The 13,667-nt window shown below is 48.2% G+C and overlaps 7 protein-coding genes across 7 annotated transcripts; 2 read left to right on the top strand and 5 right to left on the bottom strand.

Moving 5' to 3' along the window:
- Positions 1 to 377: 377 nt before the first annotated feature.
- On the bottom strand, positions 378 to 832 carry DEU56DRAFT_423836 (uncharacterized protein). Its single transcript, XM_041346164.1, has one exon. The coding sequence runs from the start codon at positions 759 to 761 to the stop codon at positions 531 to 533; it is 231 nt and encodes a 76-aa protein (XP_041207115.1). The 5' UTR covers positions 762 to 832; the 3' UTR covers positions 378 to 530.
- Positions 833 to 867: 35 nt separating this feature from the next.
- Positions 868 to 1,278, bottom strand: DEU56DRAFT_811700 (uncharacterized protein). The gene has a single exon (XM_041353564.1). It carries the CDS (start codon positions 1,183 to 1,185, stop codon positions 958 to 960), a length of 228 nt encoding a protein of 75 aa, XP_041207114.1. The 5' UTR covers positions 1,186 to 1,278; the 3' UTR covers positions 868 to 957.
- Positions 1,279 to 1,659: 381 nt separating this feature from the next.
- On the bottom strand, positions 1,660 to 2,743 carry DEU56DRAFT_739145 (uncharacterized protein; the record flags this gene model as incomplete). The annotated part of the gene is made up of 2 exons (XM_041348704.1): positions 1,660 to 2,383; positions 2,424 to 2,743. 2 exons carry the CDS (start codon positions 2,741 to 2,743, stop codon positions 1,660 to 1,662), a joined length of 1,044 nt encoding a protein of 347 aa, XP_041207113.1.
- Positions 2,744 to 4,247: 1,504 nt separating this feature from the next.
- Positions 4,248 to 7,679, top strand: DEU56DRAFT_951160 (uncharacterized protein; the record flags this gene model as incomplete). The annotated part of the gene is made up of 10 exons (XM_041359141.1): positions 4,248 to 4,575; positions 4,616 to 5,139; positions 5,187 to 5,388; positions 5,446 to 5,674; positions 5,727 to 5,862; positions 5,917 to 6,092; positions 6,140 to 6,236; positions 6,286 to 6,715; positions 6,799 to 6,984; positions 7,030 to 7,679. The coding sequence occupies 10 exons, from the start codon at positions 4,248 to 4,250 to the stop codon at positions 7,677 to 7,679; spliced, it is 2,958 nt and encodes a 985-aa protein (XP_041207112.1).
- Positions 7,680 to 7,891: 212 nt separating this feature from the next.
- Positions 7,892 to 8,308, top strand: DEU56DRAFT_739150 (uncharacterized protein; the record flags this gene model as incomplete). The annotated part of the gene is made up of 1 exon (XM_041348705.1): positions 7,892 to 8,308. One exon carries the CDS (start codon positions 7,892 to 7,894, stop codon positions 8,306 to 8,308), a length of 417 nt encoding a protein of 138 aa, XP_041207111.1.
- A 666-nt stretch (positions 8,309 to 8,974) lies between these two features.
- DEU56DRAFT_914025 (uncharacterized protein) lies at positions 8,975 to 11,387 on the bottom strand (the record flags this gene model as incomplete). Its single annotated transcript, XM_041357584.1, has 7 exons — positions 8,975 to 9,639; positions 9,695 to 10,247; positions 10,309 to 10,405; positions 10,454 to 10,629; positions 10,689 to 11,050; positions 11,102 to 11,306; positions 11,358 to 11,387. The coding sequence occupies 7 exons, from the start codon at positions 11,385 to 11,387 to the stop codon at positions 8,975 to 8,977; spliced, it is 2,088 nt and encodes a 695-aa protein (XP_041207110.1).
- A 908-nt stretch (positions 11,388 to 12,295) lies between these two features.
- On the bottom strand, positions 12,296 to 13,474 carry DEU56DRAFT_914023 (uncharacterized protein; the record flags this gene model as incomplete). The annotated part of the gene is made up of 4 exons (XM_041357583.1): positions 12,296 to 12,748; positions 12,804 to 13,211; positions 13,267 to 13,379; positions 13,435 to 13,474. 4 exons carry the CDS (start codon positions 13,472 to 13,474, stop codon positions 12,296 to 12,298), a joined length of 1,014 nt encoding a protein of 337 aa, XP_041207109.1.
- Positions 13,475 to 13,667: the final 193 nt, after the last annotated feature.

Below are 13,667 nucleotides of genomic sequence, written 5' to 3'. Positions count from 1 at the left end.
CCAGTGAACTTCTAGGATTCGGATATGTGCCAATTTTTTGGACAAACAAAAACAAAAACATCTTGGCCGCATTCAGATTCACAAATGAGGATGCCTGCCCCAACAATCTACAAGTTCGACGCCTCGACGTTGGAGACTGTCGGAACCCCCTTCGAAGGGCACACCGAATCTGATTGGTTTAGCACTTTCATTCGACAGCGCTCTCCTCGCCAGCTCCTCATTTGACCAATCCATCAAACTCTGGGCCTTCGAGTCCCGCCAACTCCTCGCTTCCTTCGATCTTGATTTTCCTTCTTTCCTTGTCCTCTCACCCAACTCGCACCAGTTAGCTTACACGACATATACATACCCTCAAGTGGATTAGCTCGAAGCAATTGAATTGAAATCAATGGCTGGTCAGTCACAGCCGGAGGCAGGAACATCTCGCCTAGCGGTAGTTGACGAACACCCAGAGGCGCAGTCTTCGTGAAATACTTCGTTCGTTGATTAATTCATCTGTTGAGTCTCTCATCTGTACCTGTAGCTTGCCATTATGATAGCGTGTTATTTACCTTTCTGTGTAGAATGATTTGTTTTCGACAACTAAACATTGTTGATTGCTCGCTAATGTACGTTGGCAGACAGGTGATGCAGGTTAGGTATTCAAGCTTGAGACGCGAAGTTTGACATGGGATGCCAGAAATATCTACGCCTGTCATCAAAAAAATAAAACATGCGCTCGTCCTCCGCCCAGACTGGCACTTTGGCACAAACCCGAACATCTGCCAGTGACGGCGGTCAATATTTAGCGGGAACTGTGCCAAGTTATTCAGGACTCAGACGGTAAAGAGGGTAAGGTAGACTTGCAGTCTTAGTTGATAATGATCTACTAAACATGATTATAACATACATGAACCTATACTCCGCCTATCATACACCTCTCACGCACGTCGGCGCAACGATGTTCAATCGAGCACCTTACTCTCTTGCTCTCCAGAATTCTCCATTAAACCTCTTTCCCTGACTGTAAAAGTACCGCTTTTCCTTGACGTATTTGGACCAAACTTGAGAGTAGATTTCCCGTATCCCAGAGGTTAAATCCTTTGACCCAGGTGCCAAAATCTCCTGTGCGATGGCAGTGCCTACAGCACAACCCACTCTCATCGCCGTGATCATACCTTGCGACGAGAGAGGATCGAATGCCATGGCAGCGTCTCCTACAGCAACCCACCTTGCTCCTTCAGGATCTGCTGTACTACATCAGCAAACGTGCAGGTGCCTGGGCGCACCTGGTGAGTACATCAGGAAATCATCGAGTGCCTTATGCGCTTCTTAAATTCCTTAATTCGTCAAATAAGGCAAATTTAAGGCCGTTTTTTACACTTAAAATAAGGAGATCCATTTCCTTACATTAAGGAAATAAGGAGCTTTTTCCTTAAAATCAGGCAGATAAGGCAGTTAAGGATACTATTATTTCAACCAGACATGGGGCAACCAAAGTAGCTTAAGGCGAAAAAAGGATGACAAGGTGTTCTATGAAAATGACGAAAAACAATATAGAAAATGTGTATGACAGCAATTGATGAATAGCGCGAGCAGCGTTTGAAGCGATTGAAGCGATTGATGATCAAAGCGGGGAGACAAGCGCACATATAGTAGCCGACCAAGTTCTGTCAAATATTATGGTGTCAGAGCAAGAAAATGCAAGATAAAGAAACAAATACTACAGATACGAATGCGTGAACGTGGATTCACAGGGATCCGACTTTCACCGCCGAGAGTAGTGTCTTCGTCTTGACCCCGGCGGCGAGCACGCTTCATGTACGGTTGAGATCGTTCAACGATTTCTCTCACGCGGTCGAAGGGCAGCTCCTCAATTCGCTCCATGTACGCAATCGTATCAGTCTCCCAATTGCCCGAAGAGAAAGCGGTGCCTGTGTGACTCATTTTGTTCGTGGCGGGATTGAGCGTTAACATGACCTTGTGTCTCCCATTGTCCGAAGTATCTTTCTCGATGAGGTCATCGCGAGCCAAAATAAGTGCACGCTCGACCTGCAAATGATATGTTAGTAAGTTTTGTAAAGGCGATGGAAAACTCACGGCTGCTGTGGTCAGTGCAAGGGCTGTTGCATACCCAGGTAACCCAAAGTCAAGCGAGTCGCACTTCTGGTATCCTTGGATGGCACTGAGGTGAACGGCAAAGGTGCGCAAAATGAATTCCGATAAGAAAGCTCCAGGCGAGTCTTCGTTATCTGGATCTTCATACACGAAGCGTGAATCTTCGAGTTGATATTCGGCGTATGCTTTCCGCGCCTCCTTGGTCTCGTATTCATCCATCGAGACGAAAAATGTCATGAGAATGGTGACAGCAGTGGAGCCGAAATATCCTCTCCACTCAGAGAGCCTTTGGCATACCTGCCAGCATAGTAGTCAACTAATAGTACTGGAATAGGGATTCACTCACAACATTGAAGGCGCCATTGCAGCCATCGACCTCAAAGTCTCCAGGTTCGTTATACACCGCGTGGTAGATATCCTCGAGAACGTCTGAAAGTTCGTTGTCGGGGATAGTCCACGGATAGCTGCCATTTCCGACCCAGTACATGACCGTTGGAATAAACATAGAACGAAAGGTCGTGTTCTGAGCACCAGTGGGCAAGTGGGCATTTTTTGGCTTTTCTTTCTTGAGATTGAGTGTGCGTGGCACGCGTCCATTTTCGGTTTTGATGTACTTGGATTTCTGGTCGTCCGTTACGGTCTCCATAACGTTAACTGACATCTGCAAGGGAATTCGTCAGTGTGGTCAGGCTACCAGTGTAGATTCTGCCTACAGAGGACGTGAGCCGACTGTTTGACACTTCGTAGACCTAAAAGATTCCAGAATCATGGTAAGCAATTCATCTATCTCACAGGGCCCACTAGTACTTACCTCAGGCTTAATGTCAACCTGATCCGCCATGTCAACATCCTCATCCTGAACATCAGCGTCGGCATCTGGGTCTTCCTCCATTTCATGCTGCTCTTCGGGTTCAAGGTCGCCCAAAAAGGCCGCGGACAATCCACGTTTTCGTCCCCTCGGTGTGTCATCAGCATCCTGAAAAATATGAACAATGCCCTGCCTTGATTCAAGTATCCCTCATTCGTGAGCATGGATTCACTCACCTGTCCACCCCGACTCATAGTCATACTATCGTCATGATCTTCAGGTAGGTTGTCGTCTTCGGCCCATTCCACATCATTGTTTGCGATCACTGAAAATTCGTTAGCGATGTACACAAAATCAGACTGTACCTACCACTGGTACGCGCACTTGGTGGCGCAGAAGGCTTCAGTTGGGATTTCGATGCCACACTTCTGGCCCACTTCCCTACTCCCGCTCCCTCTGAAGGTATGGATGATTGAGATGCGCTACATTTTAGTGAGTGAAACACGTCAAAGTAATAAAGAGTCAGCTCTGATAAAAGTAACATCGCAGATTCACAGTCAAGTTGAACTTACAGCGACTTTCGGACTTTCCCATCACCAACAGCACTTCCAACACGTGTTTGACTCAAGGATGACACACCGGTGTTGGACACCTTTCGACTGGCATTGACACCATCCTTGAAGGTGAGTTTTAAGCCTGGGTGTTTCTTCTTGGGAATGTCGGTGCTTTGAGGCTCTGGATTTGCCCCAACAGCTGTATAAATGGTATAGAATTGGTAAGTCTTTGCAACAACATTATAGATTGTGTAATGCTTACGCATCTCCTTGGGGTTTTCAGTTGACGCTGTGATTGCCTTTGTCACTGGGCGTGGCTTAGGCTTTGGTCTGACCAAGTGTCCAGGGCCAGCACGTTGAGCCATCTGCTCGATAGCCATGGCATCTTCCTTCGCAGCGACCTGCTTTTGAGCATTATCCAAGGCAGTCGTCTTCGCTATTTTCTCTGCTGCTATCTTTTTCTTTTCAGCCGCAATTACTTCCTTCGGGCGCGCTACTCGATTCGCTTCAAGAACTATCTGTCCGGGATGTTTGTTGGCATTCCCAGGGCGTGTTGCGGGACGAGGCATGTGTAGAGAACGGAGGGGCAAGCTGTTGAAGGAACGTTGGCAGTGAGGCGTTGAAGGAATATGGACGCTAGCAGAAAAGTGGCAATGAATCGCAGGTGCCAAGGTTGTTATTTATTCAATTGAATATGTCATAATTTCTGATTCACACACTTGGCACTAGTCTGCATCCTACATGCTCCGCTTCCTCGTATCCATTGCTGCGACCACTCACCGCTCAGCATGGCCCCACCTGTCACCAGGCTCATTTGTCGGTTTCCTAGCTGCAACAGGGTCTTCAAAAACAAGTCTGGCCTCACTCAGCACACGCATACAATGCACGGCACCCCACAAATACAGCGAGACCTCAATTTCACGGCTCCACTTGCAGGTCCCGGATTTATACCTCCAAGGAGTCGTTCTCCCACACCAGAAGGTGAAAACCGGGCTATCAACGAGGATTTTCATCAAGACATAGCGGGTGAGCAGGAGGATGCAGGTTTTGTACCTGAGGAAGGTACTTGGGTGGACATGGGGCGGTTATTCCGCACATTCCATCCGCACCTCACAGGTGAGTGTTTTTCAAGACGTCCATCATACTAATCACTCAGGTTTTGACTTAGGACTCAAATGCGATGCTAACGGGTCATTTATTGATCAGGATGCACCCCCACCGCCTCTCACAAATGCACCCCCAACCGACTGGACACCTTATAACGATCGAGCGGAATTTGAGACAGCAGAATTTTTATTCACGCGCAATCAAATGTCTGCAAAGCAGATTGATACACTTCTCGACTTGTGGGCCGCAACTCTCATCAAGCACAACGACGCTCCCCCTTTTGCAAACCATAAGGACATGTACGCTACCATTGATGCAACACCATTTGGCGATACCCCCTGGAAGAGCTTTACAATGTGCTACAGCGGAGTTAAACCCGAACGAGACGTACCGCCGTGGATGGATGGACAATATGATGTGTGGTATAGAGATCCATTGCAAATGACACGCAGCATGCTGGAAAACTCTGCCTTTGATGAAGGAATTGAGTTCTCCCCGTATCGTGATTATACCGCCGAGGACAAACGGTACTGGAAGAACTTCATGTCGGGTGACTGGGCGTGGAACCAAGCGGTACGCTTTTATATTCACATTTTTAGCACACTAATGGTCGTCTCCAGGATATTATTGCTCAAAATGAGGAAAATCATGGTTCAACATTCGTGCCATTGATTATTGGCAGCGACAAGACTGTCGTTTCTGTCGCTACTGGCCAAACTGAATATCACCCGCTGTATCTCTCAATCGGGAACATACACAACAGCGTACGACGGGCACACCGCAATGGCGTTGTACTCGTTGGATTTCTTTCGATACCAAAATGTACGTGCTTGTTATTATTCTAAATATATCATTGCATCATAACCTTCATTTGTTTAGCTACGAAAGAACATAACGATGACATCAAATACAGAAACTTTCGACGGCAATTGTTTCAGCGGTCCCTTGCCAAGATTTTCGAGTCTGTGAAGCCCTTCATGGAAACGTTTGACGTCACACGCTTTCCGGATGGGCACTTTCGACGAACGGTGTATGGCTTGGGCCCATACATTGCGGATTATCCAGAGCAGTTGATTCTCTCTGGCGTCGTGCAGAATTGGTGTCCGCGGTATGTCACAAGATTTTCTTTCTCTTTGTAATGACTCATTTGATCATAATAGGTGTCTGGCAAATAATAAGGACCTCGATGGTGCTCAACCTTGTCTGCATCGACGCGAAGCACACACCGAGTTGCTTGTCGAACGGCTAACATACAAACAGGCCTGGTTTGAGTATGGCATCGTTGCCGATCTCATTGTAAGTTGCTCGCTGAAACTCGCCAGGTCCAATCTCACCTGTCTAATTGACTAGCCGTTTACGAACGATTTTCCTCGAGCAGACATCCACGAGCTCTTATCTCCCGATCTTTTACACCAGATTATTAAGGGGACGTTCAAGGATCATTTAGTTGATTGGGTAGGTGATTATTTGGAGGCCACACATAGTGCACGTCATGCGGCTGAGATCATGGATGACATTGACCGCAGGTATGCAAACAATTGATATCTCGCTAATGACTACTAACGATGTACAGGATAGCAGCAGTAGCCCCATTTGCTGGGTTGCGACGCTTTCCTGATGGGCGTGGTTTTCGGCAATGGACAGGTGACGATTCGAAGGCTTTGATGAAGGTATGCTGGAGTATTCCCTTCCGAACGACACGCGAGCTGACTCATTCAGGTCTATCTAGCTGCAATCGAAGGCCACGTTCCTCAAGACGTGGTGCGCACATTCAGTGCATTTCTAGAATTTTGCTACATTGTAAGGCGCGAGGCTCTCACTGAAGATGATCTTGTAAAACTCCAAGATGCCCTCAACCGCTTTCACAAATTCCGGGAGATCTTCAAGGCAACTGGCGTGGTCTCGACATTCTCCCTTCCACGTCAACACTCCCTATGCCACTATGAATTACTGATTCGACTTTTTGGGGCACCCAACGGCCTTTGCTCTTCGATTACGGAGTCCAAGCATATCAAAGCGGTTAAAGAACCTTGGCGCCGATCTAGCAGGTTTAATGCGCTCGGACAAATGCTACTAACAAACCAACGCCTCGACAAACTTGCAGCCGCTCGCGTACAATTTGAGGCACGTGGTATGCTTCACGGATCCTGTCTGTCCAATGCTTTGGGAGAACTCCGGAGACGTGAGTGATCATTGATCTGACAATTTAGTCGTTCTCATCTCTCAAAACAGGTCAGAATGTTCATGAAGACAACAACTCAGAATTGGATGACGACACTATGGCTGATATGGCGCAAGAAGGTCATAATGGGCGGCTGCATGTCCACGAACCTCAAAACCAATCTGTTGAGGTGGATGCTGGCGAAATTGTTGATGGACCGACCGTGGAGTCCCATGTCAGGCTTGCGGCGACTCCTCGTATGTTTATCTGTTTACTCCTTGACCCTTTCTGACAATACACAGGTTGTGTACGCAATGTGCATACACTCAGCCTTGAGCTCGACATTCCACACTTCCCTCGGATGATTCAAGAATTTATCCACGATCAGCGCTATTCAGAAGACCCCAACCCTCCTGAGTTTGATCCGGCAACGGCACAAGTATTCCTGGGGAAAGTGACCCTCTTCAATTCTGCTGTAGCGTTGTTCCATGCACCCAGTGATCTGAGCGGTACAGGAGGTATGCGTCGAGAACACATCCGGGCAACACCATCGTGGCGCACTGGCGAACCTAGGCATGATTGTATCTTCGTCAGTATGGGTACTGGCTTTGACTCTCCCATAGGTGGACTTGCAGTCGCGCGGGTCCGGTGTTTTTTTTCTTTTAACTATCGGACGTCATACTATCCTTGTGCCATAGTTCATTGGTATTCTTATGCGCTCGAAGGACGCGATCCCGACACAGGAATGTATGTTGTCACACCAACAATGACCGACGATGGTATTCCAGACATTTCAATCATTCACATCGATTGTATCTTTCGCACCGCCCATCTCATTCCGGTCTATGGCCCGGACTTCATCCCAAAAATCAGTCCGCATGACTCGTACGACATGTTCAACTCGTACTACGTCAATAGATACGCGGATCACCATGCTTTTGAAATAGCGTGACTTGTGGTATGTCCTTCCATCTTCCTTTCTCGAACTATACACTTATTCAATGTCCCGCGTCTGAAGGAGATTATCAACATTGCCACCAAAATCCCTCCCTCCCTCTATACTCGAGCCTGACATTGCCGAAGAGAGTCTGCTTGCCAAGAACGTCGAGCAAGAGCTCGCATATACTTCATTGTGTACCATGACGGCAGCCGTGGAGATCTGGTATGACCCAGACCCAAGCCTCGAATCATCTTTTTGCCCTTTCGGTGGAGCAACAATGTTGCCACCAAAATCCCTCCCTCCCTCTATACCTCGAGCCTGACATTGCCGAAGAGAGTCTGCTTGCCAAGAACATCGAGCAAGAGCTCGCATATACTTCATTGCGTACCATGATGGCAGCCGTGGAGATCTGGTATGACCCAGACCCAAGCCTCGAATCATCTTTTTGCCCTTTCGGTGGAGCAACCAAGCCTCGAATCATCTTTTCGCTTACATCCACGACAGCGTCACTACACCATTATCCAACGACATATGCGGGACGGTCCAACACAGTACAGTCCTCCATACCTGGGGGCAAGACCGTGTACAGCAGTCTTTTCACGTCGAGCAAGAGCTCGCATATACTTCATTGCGTACCGTGACGGCAGCCGTGGAGATCTGGTATGACCCAGACCCAAGCCTCGAATCATCTTTTTGCCCTTTCGGTGGAGCAACAAAGCCTCGAATCATCTTTTTGCTCTTTCGGGGGAGCAACAAAGCCTCGAATCATCTTTTCGCTTACATCCACGACAGCGTCGCTACACCATTATCCAACGACATATGCGGGACGGTCCAACACAGTACAGTCCTCCATACCTGGGGTCAAGACCGTGTACAGCAGTCTTTTCACCCTCTACTTGCTCGGTTCTACACGTTAATGTTATATACTAGTACATCGCGTGCTTATTTTTAACGATTTAAAACAATGTATTAATGTAAATAAACCGCCTTAATTTCACTATTGCCTTGACTGCCTTTGACTTACTTATAATGACCTCGCCCCTTAGAATAATTTGAACAAAGGATACAAACAGTGACTTAATCCCCTTAGCCGCCTTAATGCTATTTTTAAGTAACTTAAGGTGGGAAAAGGCACTCGATGATTTCCTGATGTACCTGGACGTCCTGGCGGCGACCTGGATGGTCTGGCGGCCTGGAGGGTTATTCCTTCTCACGTATGCCAAACTTGACTGAAGCAAAACTTTGATTGAGATCTACTAGCTACTCCCTACCATGAATTCCTTGTACATTAGATACAACATGTATACTTAGAACACAATTTCATGTGCATGATGATCTGCATACTTATTTACATAGTAAGAATTGAACACGTCAAGAGAATGAGCAAAATGAAAACCATCGGGGAGGGGACCGCTGCCAAAGACGGGGATGAGATGAGCACTTCGAAGAATGGTATCGACATGCTCCACAGACTGAACACGAGCTCCGTGTGCACCAGTAATCTCGGGCTTCACCTTCCACATGCCCGTCACTGAATCTGGGCCTCTCCCCATCCGTGAAAACCTGTCGATCAACACACAAGGGTATGTCACACCCTCAAAATGAAAAGAAAAGAAAAGCTTAACACGGCCAATGATCATGCCCCTCATACCAGTTTTTTCCTGGTCCTCGACGATGAAGACACAGTCGTGTCGTGGATCCTTACGGCGCCACGACGGAGTGCATCGAATTGACTCGCGACGCATGCCGTGAGTCCCAGATATGTCGCTTGGAGCCGAGAAAGTGGCTATTGCGGAGTGGAACACAGCAATTGGAGTGTCAATGATGGGTAGTTCATCCGCGGGGATCAGGTGCACATCATGTTCATAGTTGGGATGTAACTGGTTGAAAAGGAAGTGACGAGCAAGGAGGGGGAGTTTCGGCTGCCGAATATGTGCTGCCAGGGTTTCAAGTGATCGTGGGTAGCCACGTTCTGGGCGACTGCATCAGTACTAGTATAGTAGATCACAACTTGAAAAAATACATACGAGGTGTTCGAGCTAGTATCACGGAGCCTTCAACCAAATACATATCTGGTGCATCATTTTCTGCACCTTCATCAGCACCGTCTACGAAGTTAAAGGAATTGCGAGTCGGCGGAGGCAAGTGAGATGGTGGAAGGAGACCACGAGCTACGAACTCAACACGAGCTGCCGCAAGCTTATCCAGGCGTTGGTTAGTAAGTAACATCTGACCGAGTGCTTCATAACGATTTGAACGACGCCATGGTTTCTTGACAGCGGTGATGTGGCGAGACTCGGTTATTGATGAGCAAAGGCCATTGGGTGCGCCATATTCCTGAATGAGACGGACATAGTGCACAAGGGAATGCTGCCGTGGGAGTGCAAATCCCTTTGGCCGAACACCAGACTCCCGAAAAATCTCGCGCGTCTCATGAAAGTGCTGCAGCGCTGCAACAATTTTGTCGATGGTATCTTCACCAAGTTCAGACCGGCGGACTAGGTAGCAAAAGTCGAGGAAAGAGCTGAAACACTCTATGAGCTGCACAGGAACATATTCGACTATGGCGGGGATGTAAACCTAGTAGTTTAAGTATACAACAGTCAGCAATCGAAGTCACGCTACACATTTGTGCACATACCTTCATCAAAGCCTTGGAATCGTCCCCCGTCCACTGCTTGAACCGGCGACCATGAGGAAACCTTCGGAGCCCAGGAAAAGCAGGTGTAGCAGCAATACTACAAGTTATTCAGTACTCAACTCAGGCTGTAACCGGATTCACGCACCGATGGTCTATGTCGTCGATGATCTCATTCGCTCGTGCTTCCCCGTGGATCTCCTCGAGGTATTTGCAGGTCCAAGTAACGAGGTGGTCCTTAAAACAACCCTTGATGACTTGATGCAGCAGGTCCGGGGAAATCATCTCGTGAATGTCGGCCCGCGGGAAATCATTGGTGAACGGCTGGGCACACAAATACTTAAGTCAGTCAATGAAAGTTAACAAAATGGTAACAGACGCACCACCACATCATCATCGATCCCATATTGGTCCCACAACACGTCTGAAGTGAGTGTTTCCACTAGGACCTCGGTATATTCTCGTGTCCGTCGTTCTGCGGTGCTTCCATCAAGGTCCTCGGGCAATGCAGTGCACTTTGCACACCAATTTTGGACTATCCCGGCAAGCATAACTTGCTCGGGATAATCCGCTATGAAAGCCGCTAGATCATAGATCACACGGCGAAAGTGGCCGTCTGGACATTGACGGACGATGGGGGTTGTCATGGGGGCTCGAAGTGGCTGAAGGATGGCAGCAATCGATGAATGGTATAGTTGACGCTTGAAGGTTCGGAAGTGAACATCGTTGTCGTATTTGCGATCCGCTGGTGAAGAAAATCATCAGCCATGAGTATGACACTAAACAGTAAACTCACCCTTGGGTATAGCAAGGAAGCCTATCGGTGTCACAGCATTACGATGGGCTCGACGGACAGAATTATGCGGGTTGCCAATAGACAAGTACAGGGGATGGTACTCGACATGGCCGGTGGCTACAGAGACAGTGGTTTTGTCACTTCCCAGAATGACTCCCACATACATTGCGCCGTCGGTAGATGGATCGTTTGTGAATATTGTATCCTACAAGCAAAATATTAGAGTCGGACGTAATTCGAAAAAAAATCATCTTACCGATTTGCGCCATGCATAGTTGCCTGACATGAAGTCCTTCCAACGTCGTTTGCCAGCAGTGTCGTAGTGAATATAGTGTCCAGTTCATCCAAGCTCTTCTCCCTCACAAAATCGACGGTCAAAAGCGTGTTCCTTTTATTTATTTGGATCCTGAGGTAAGTACTATGTCACTTTACAATCAGGCAGTTCTCATTAATATCCTACTACTACAGAATCTGAAAGGGTCATGGCTGGGTCCGATGCTGCTCGAGTTGCTCGCTACCCATGCAAAGCGCTGTGGCACGTCATTCCAAGCCTTCGGTAAGCCCTCGGGTGCGCTCGGTATGTGTGCAGCTGCGGTGAGTCTCATATTGTTGATTCACGTGGTCACACGAACTTATCCTCTACTGCCTTTCCCAGGTACACCGCGCACTATTTTTGTATAAAGACGGCGAGTCGGCCAAAGAAGCAGCTAAGGATGCCAAGCGTTCTGGTATCACCACCGCACCTGCTAAAAATGTGGCTTTCGATGCTGCCTGGGGTAGTTTGGCTAACCAATACTCTGCACAGACAGTCAAGCTTCCGGAGAAGAAGTGGGATCAGGTTCTCAATGGAATGTGGGAGCTTGTGGGCGATGATTCTCTGTGGAGCCGTTTGCCTATGACTGACGGCGGTGATGACGACTCGATGGACATTCGCGACGCCATCCCATTGTTGGATGATGAAGATTTCAGCATTTGGTGAGTCTCATTTTCGTTTAACAAATATCTAGGCTGATGTTGGTGACCTCACAGATAGTCTGTATACTATTATGTCTTGAATATGATACATTGTGCTCGTTTACTGAAATACGAGGGATTTCTACTGAAAATCCGGCTGTCTGTAAGGTGCCTGCGAGTGATCTGGTGGCGGTCTGTGAGGTGCCTGGACACCATCTGGTGCCAGGCATGACCGTCTGGTCATGGCTGATTCATCTGCGCACAGGCTCGAATCTGGAGGCCTGGAGGACTGGATCCAGTACATCCAGACCGTCCAGGTCCATCTGCACGTTTGCTGATGTTACAAGGTGGCTCGAGGCGGGAAGAGCCCGCCGCTGTGCATATGGGATATCTGGAATCTGTATCAAAGAGGATGTCATATTCACCCTCGGAGATGAGACGTGATATGTGCTGAGTTGCATGCAGAAGATTCATGAATCCGTCATGCTTGCGGGCATCCCTTGAAGTCGGGTCAGTATCATCTGTATGATACGCAACGACTCGACGGTTATTGGGAAGTGGGGAGCTGTACCACCACCCAGACTCGCTGGCTTCGATTAGCGTTCGGTAATCTCGATCCTCAGTGGTAAGAGGGGGGACAAAGACGGCATAGAATGCGAGAAGAGCGTCCTCCTTCACTATTCTTGAGCCTAGCTTTCGGAAAGCACCTCAGTAGTGGAATTTTCCCTGTCAGGGAATGATATCATACCTTGCGAGCAACCGATGATTTTCGGCCTGATGCGTCAACAACCCATTTCGAGTGGTACACTTTTCTGTCGTCGGACGCCATTTTCACCGATATAGACCAGTAGTTGTTGTCGTCGACTTTGTCGATCCCAATGAATGTGCTTTTGACAAGCGAGACGGAGCCTGGGCAAATGGTATCCACAGTGTCGCGTAAGATCTGGTCAAACGAAGCTCGATCAAGGTGCCATCCCATGCCGAATGGGTTCATCATTGCATATGTCTCTTCCAGCTCAGAAGTTGCCCAAGCCGAAGCATTGCCGGTGCATTTGATCTGAACGCTATCAGTGCGGTCTTTGGACAGTTCGTCAAGAAGCTGGGGAGAAAGAGACGCGAGAATGGGTTTTGCGGCAGCAGGTAACGATTCCCCGATCTGATGGATATAAGCGAATGGCAACTTGAAACATGGCAGAGACGGGAAAATTCACCTTGAATACGCTGGAGTTGGCGTCGTCCAGGATCAGGATTGATGCACCGGGATTAGTGCGAAAGAGAGCTAAAGCAGTTGCGCAACCAGCAACACCACCCCCCACGATGATCACTGTGCGACATGATAAGAATATCAAAATACTTGAGAATGTGCCGCATGAATCTACCATCAAAATAATAAGTGCTTTCGTCAGACGTCAGGGACATCATGAAAGCTCTAGGCTTGTCTTTATCGATGGCTAGTGAAGTCGTTGACTATTGGCAGGAAAACATGGGCGGCGTTCAGATAGTACGTATGAGTGAGAACCTAGTGGGTGCGAAAAAGGTAAGTTAGGGTGACTTACCAAATGGCCAGGCATTCGTGACCGAGTACTGACCAAGCGGCGAGCGCTTCGCAGAA

Source organism: Suillus clintonianus, assembly GCF_016758775.1.
Source record: "Suillus clintonianus strain FC179 chromosome Unknown DEU56scaffold_49, whole genome shotgun sequence".
Lineage (NCBI taxonomy): Eukaryota > Fungi > Basidiomycota > Agaricomycetes > Boletales > Suillaceae > Suillus > Suillus clintonianus.
The sequence above is the reverse complement of the archived record's forward strand: the minus strand, read 5'-3'. Positions and strand labels throughout refer to the sequence as shown.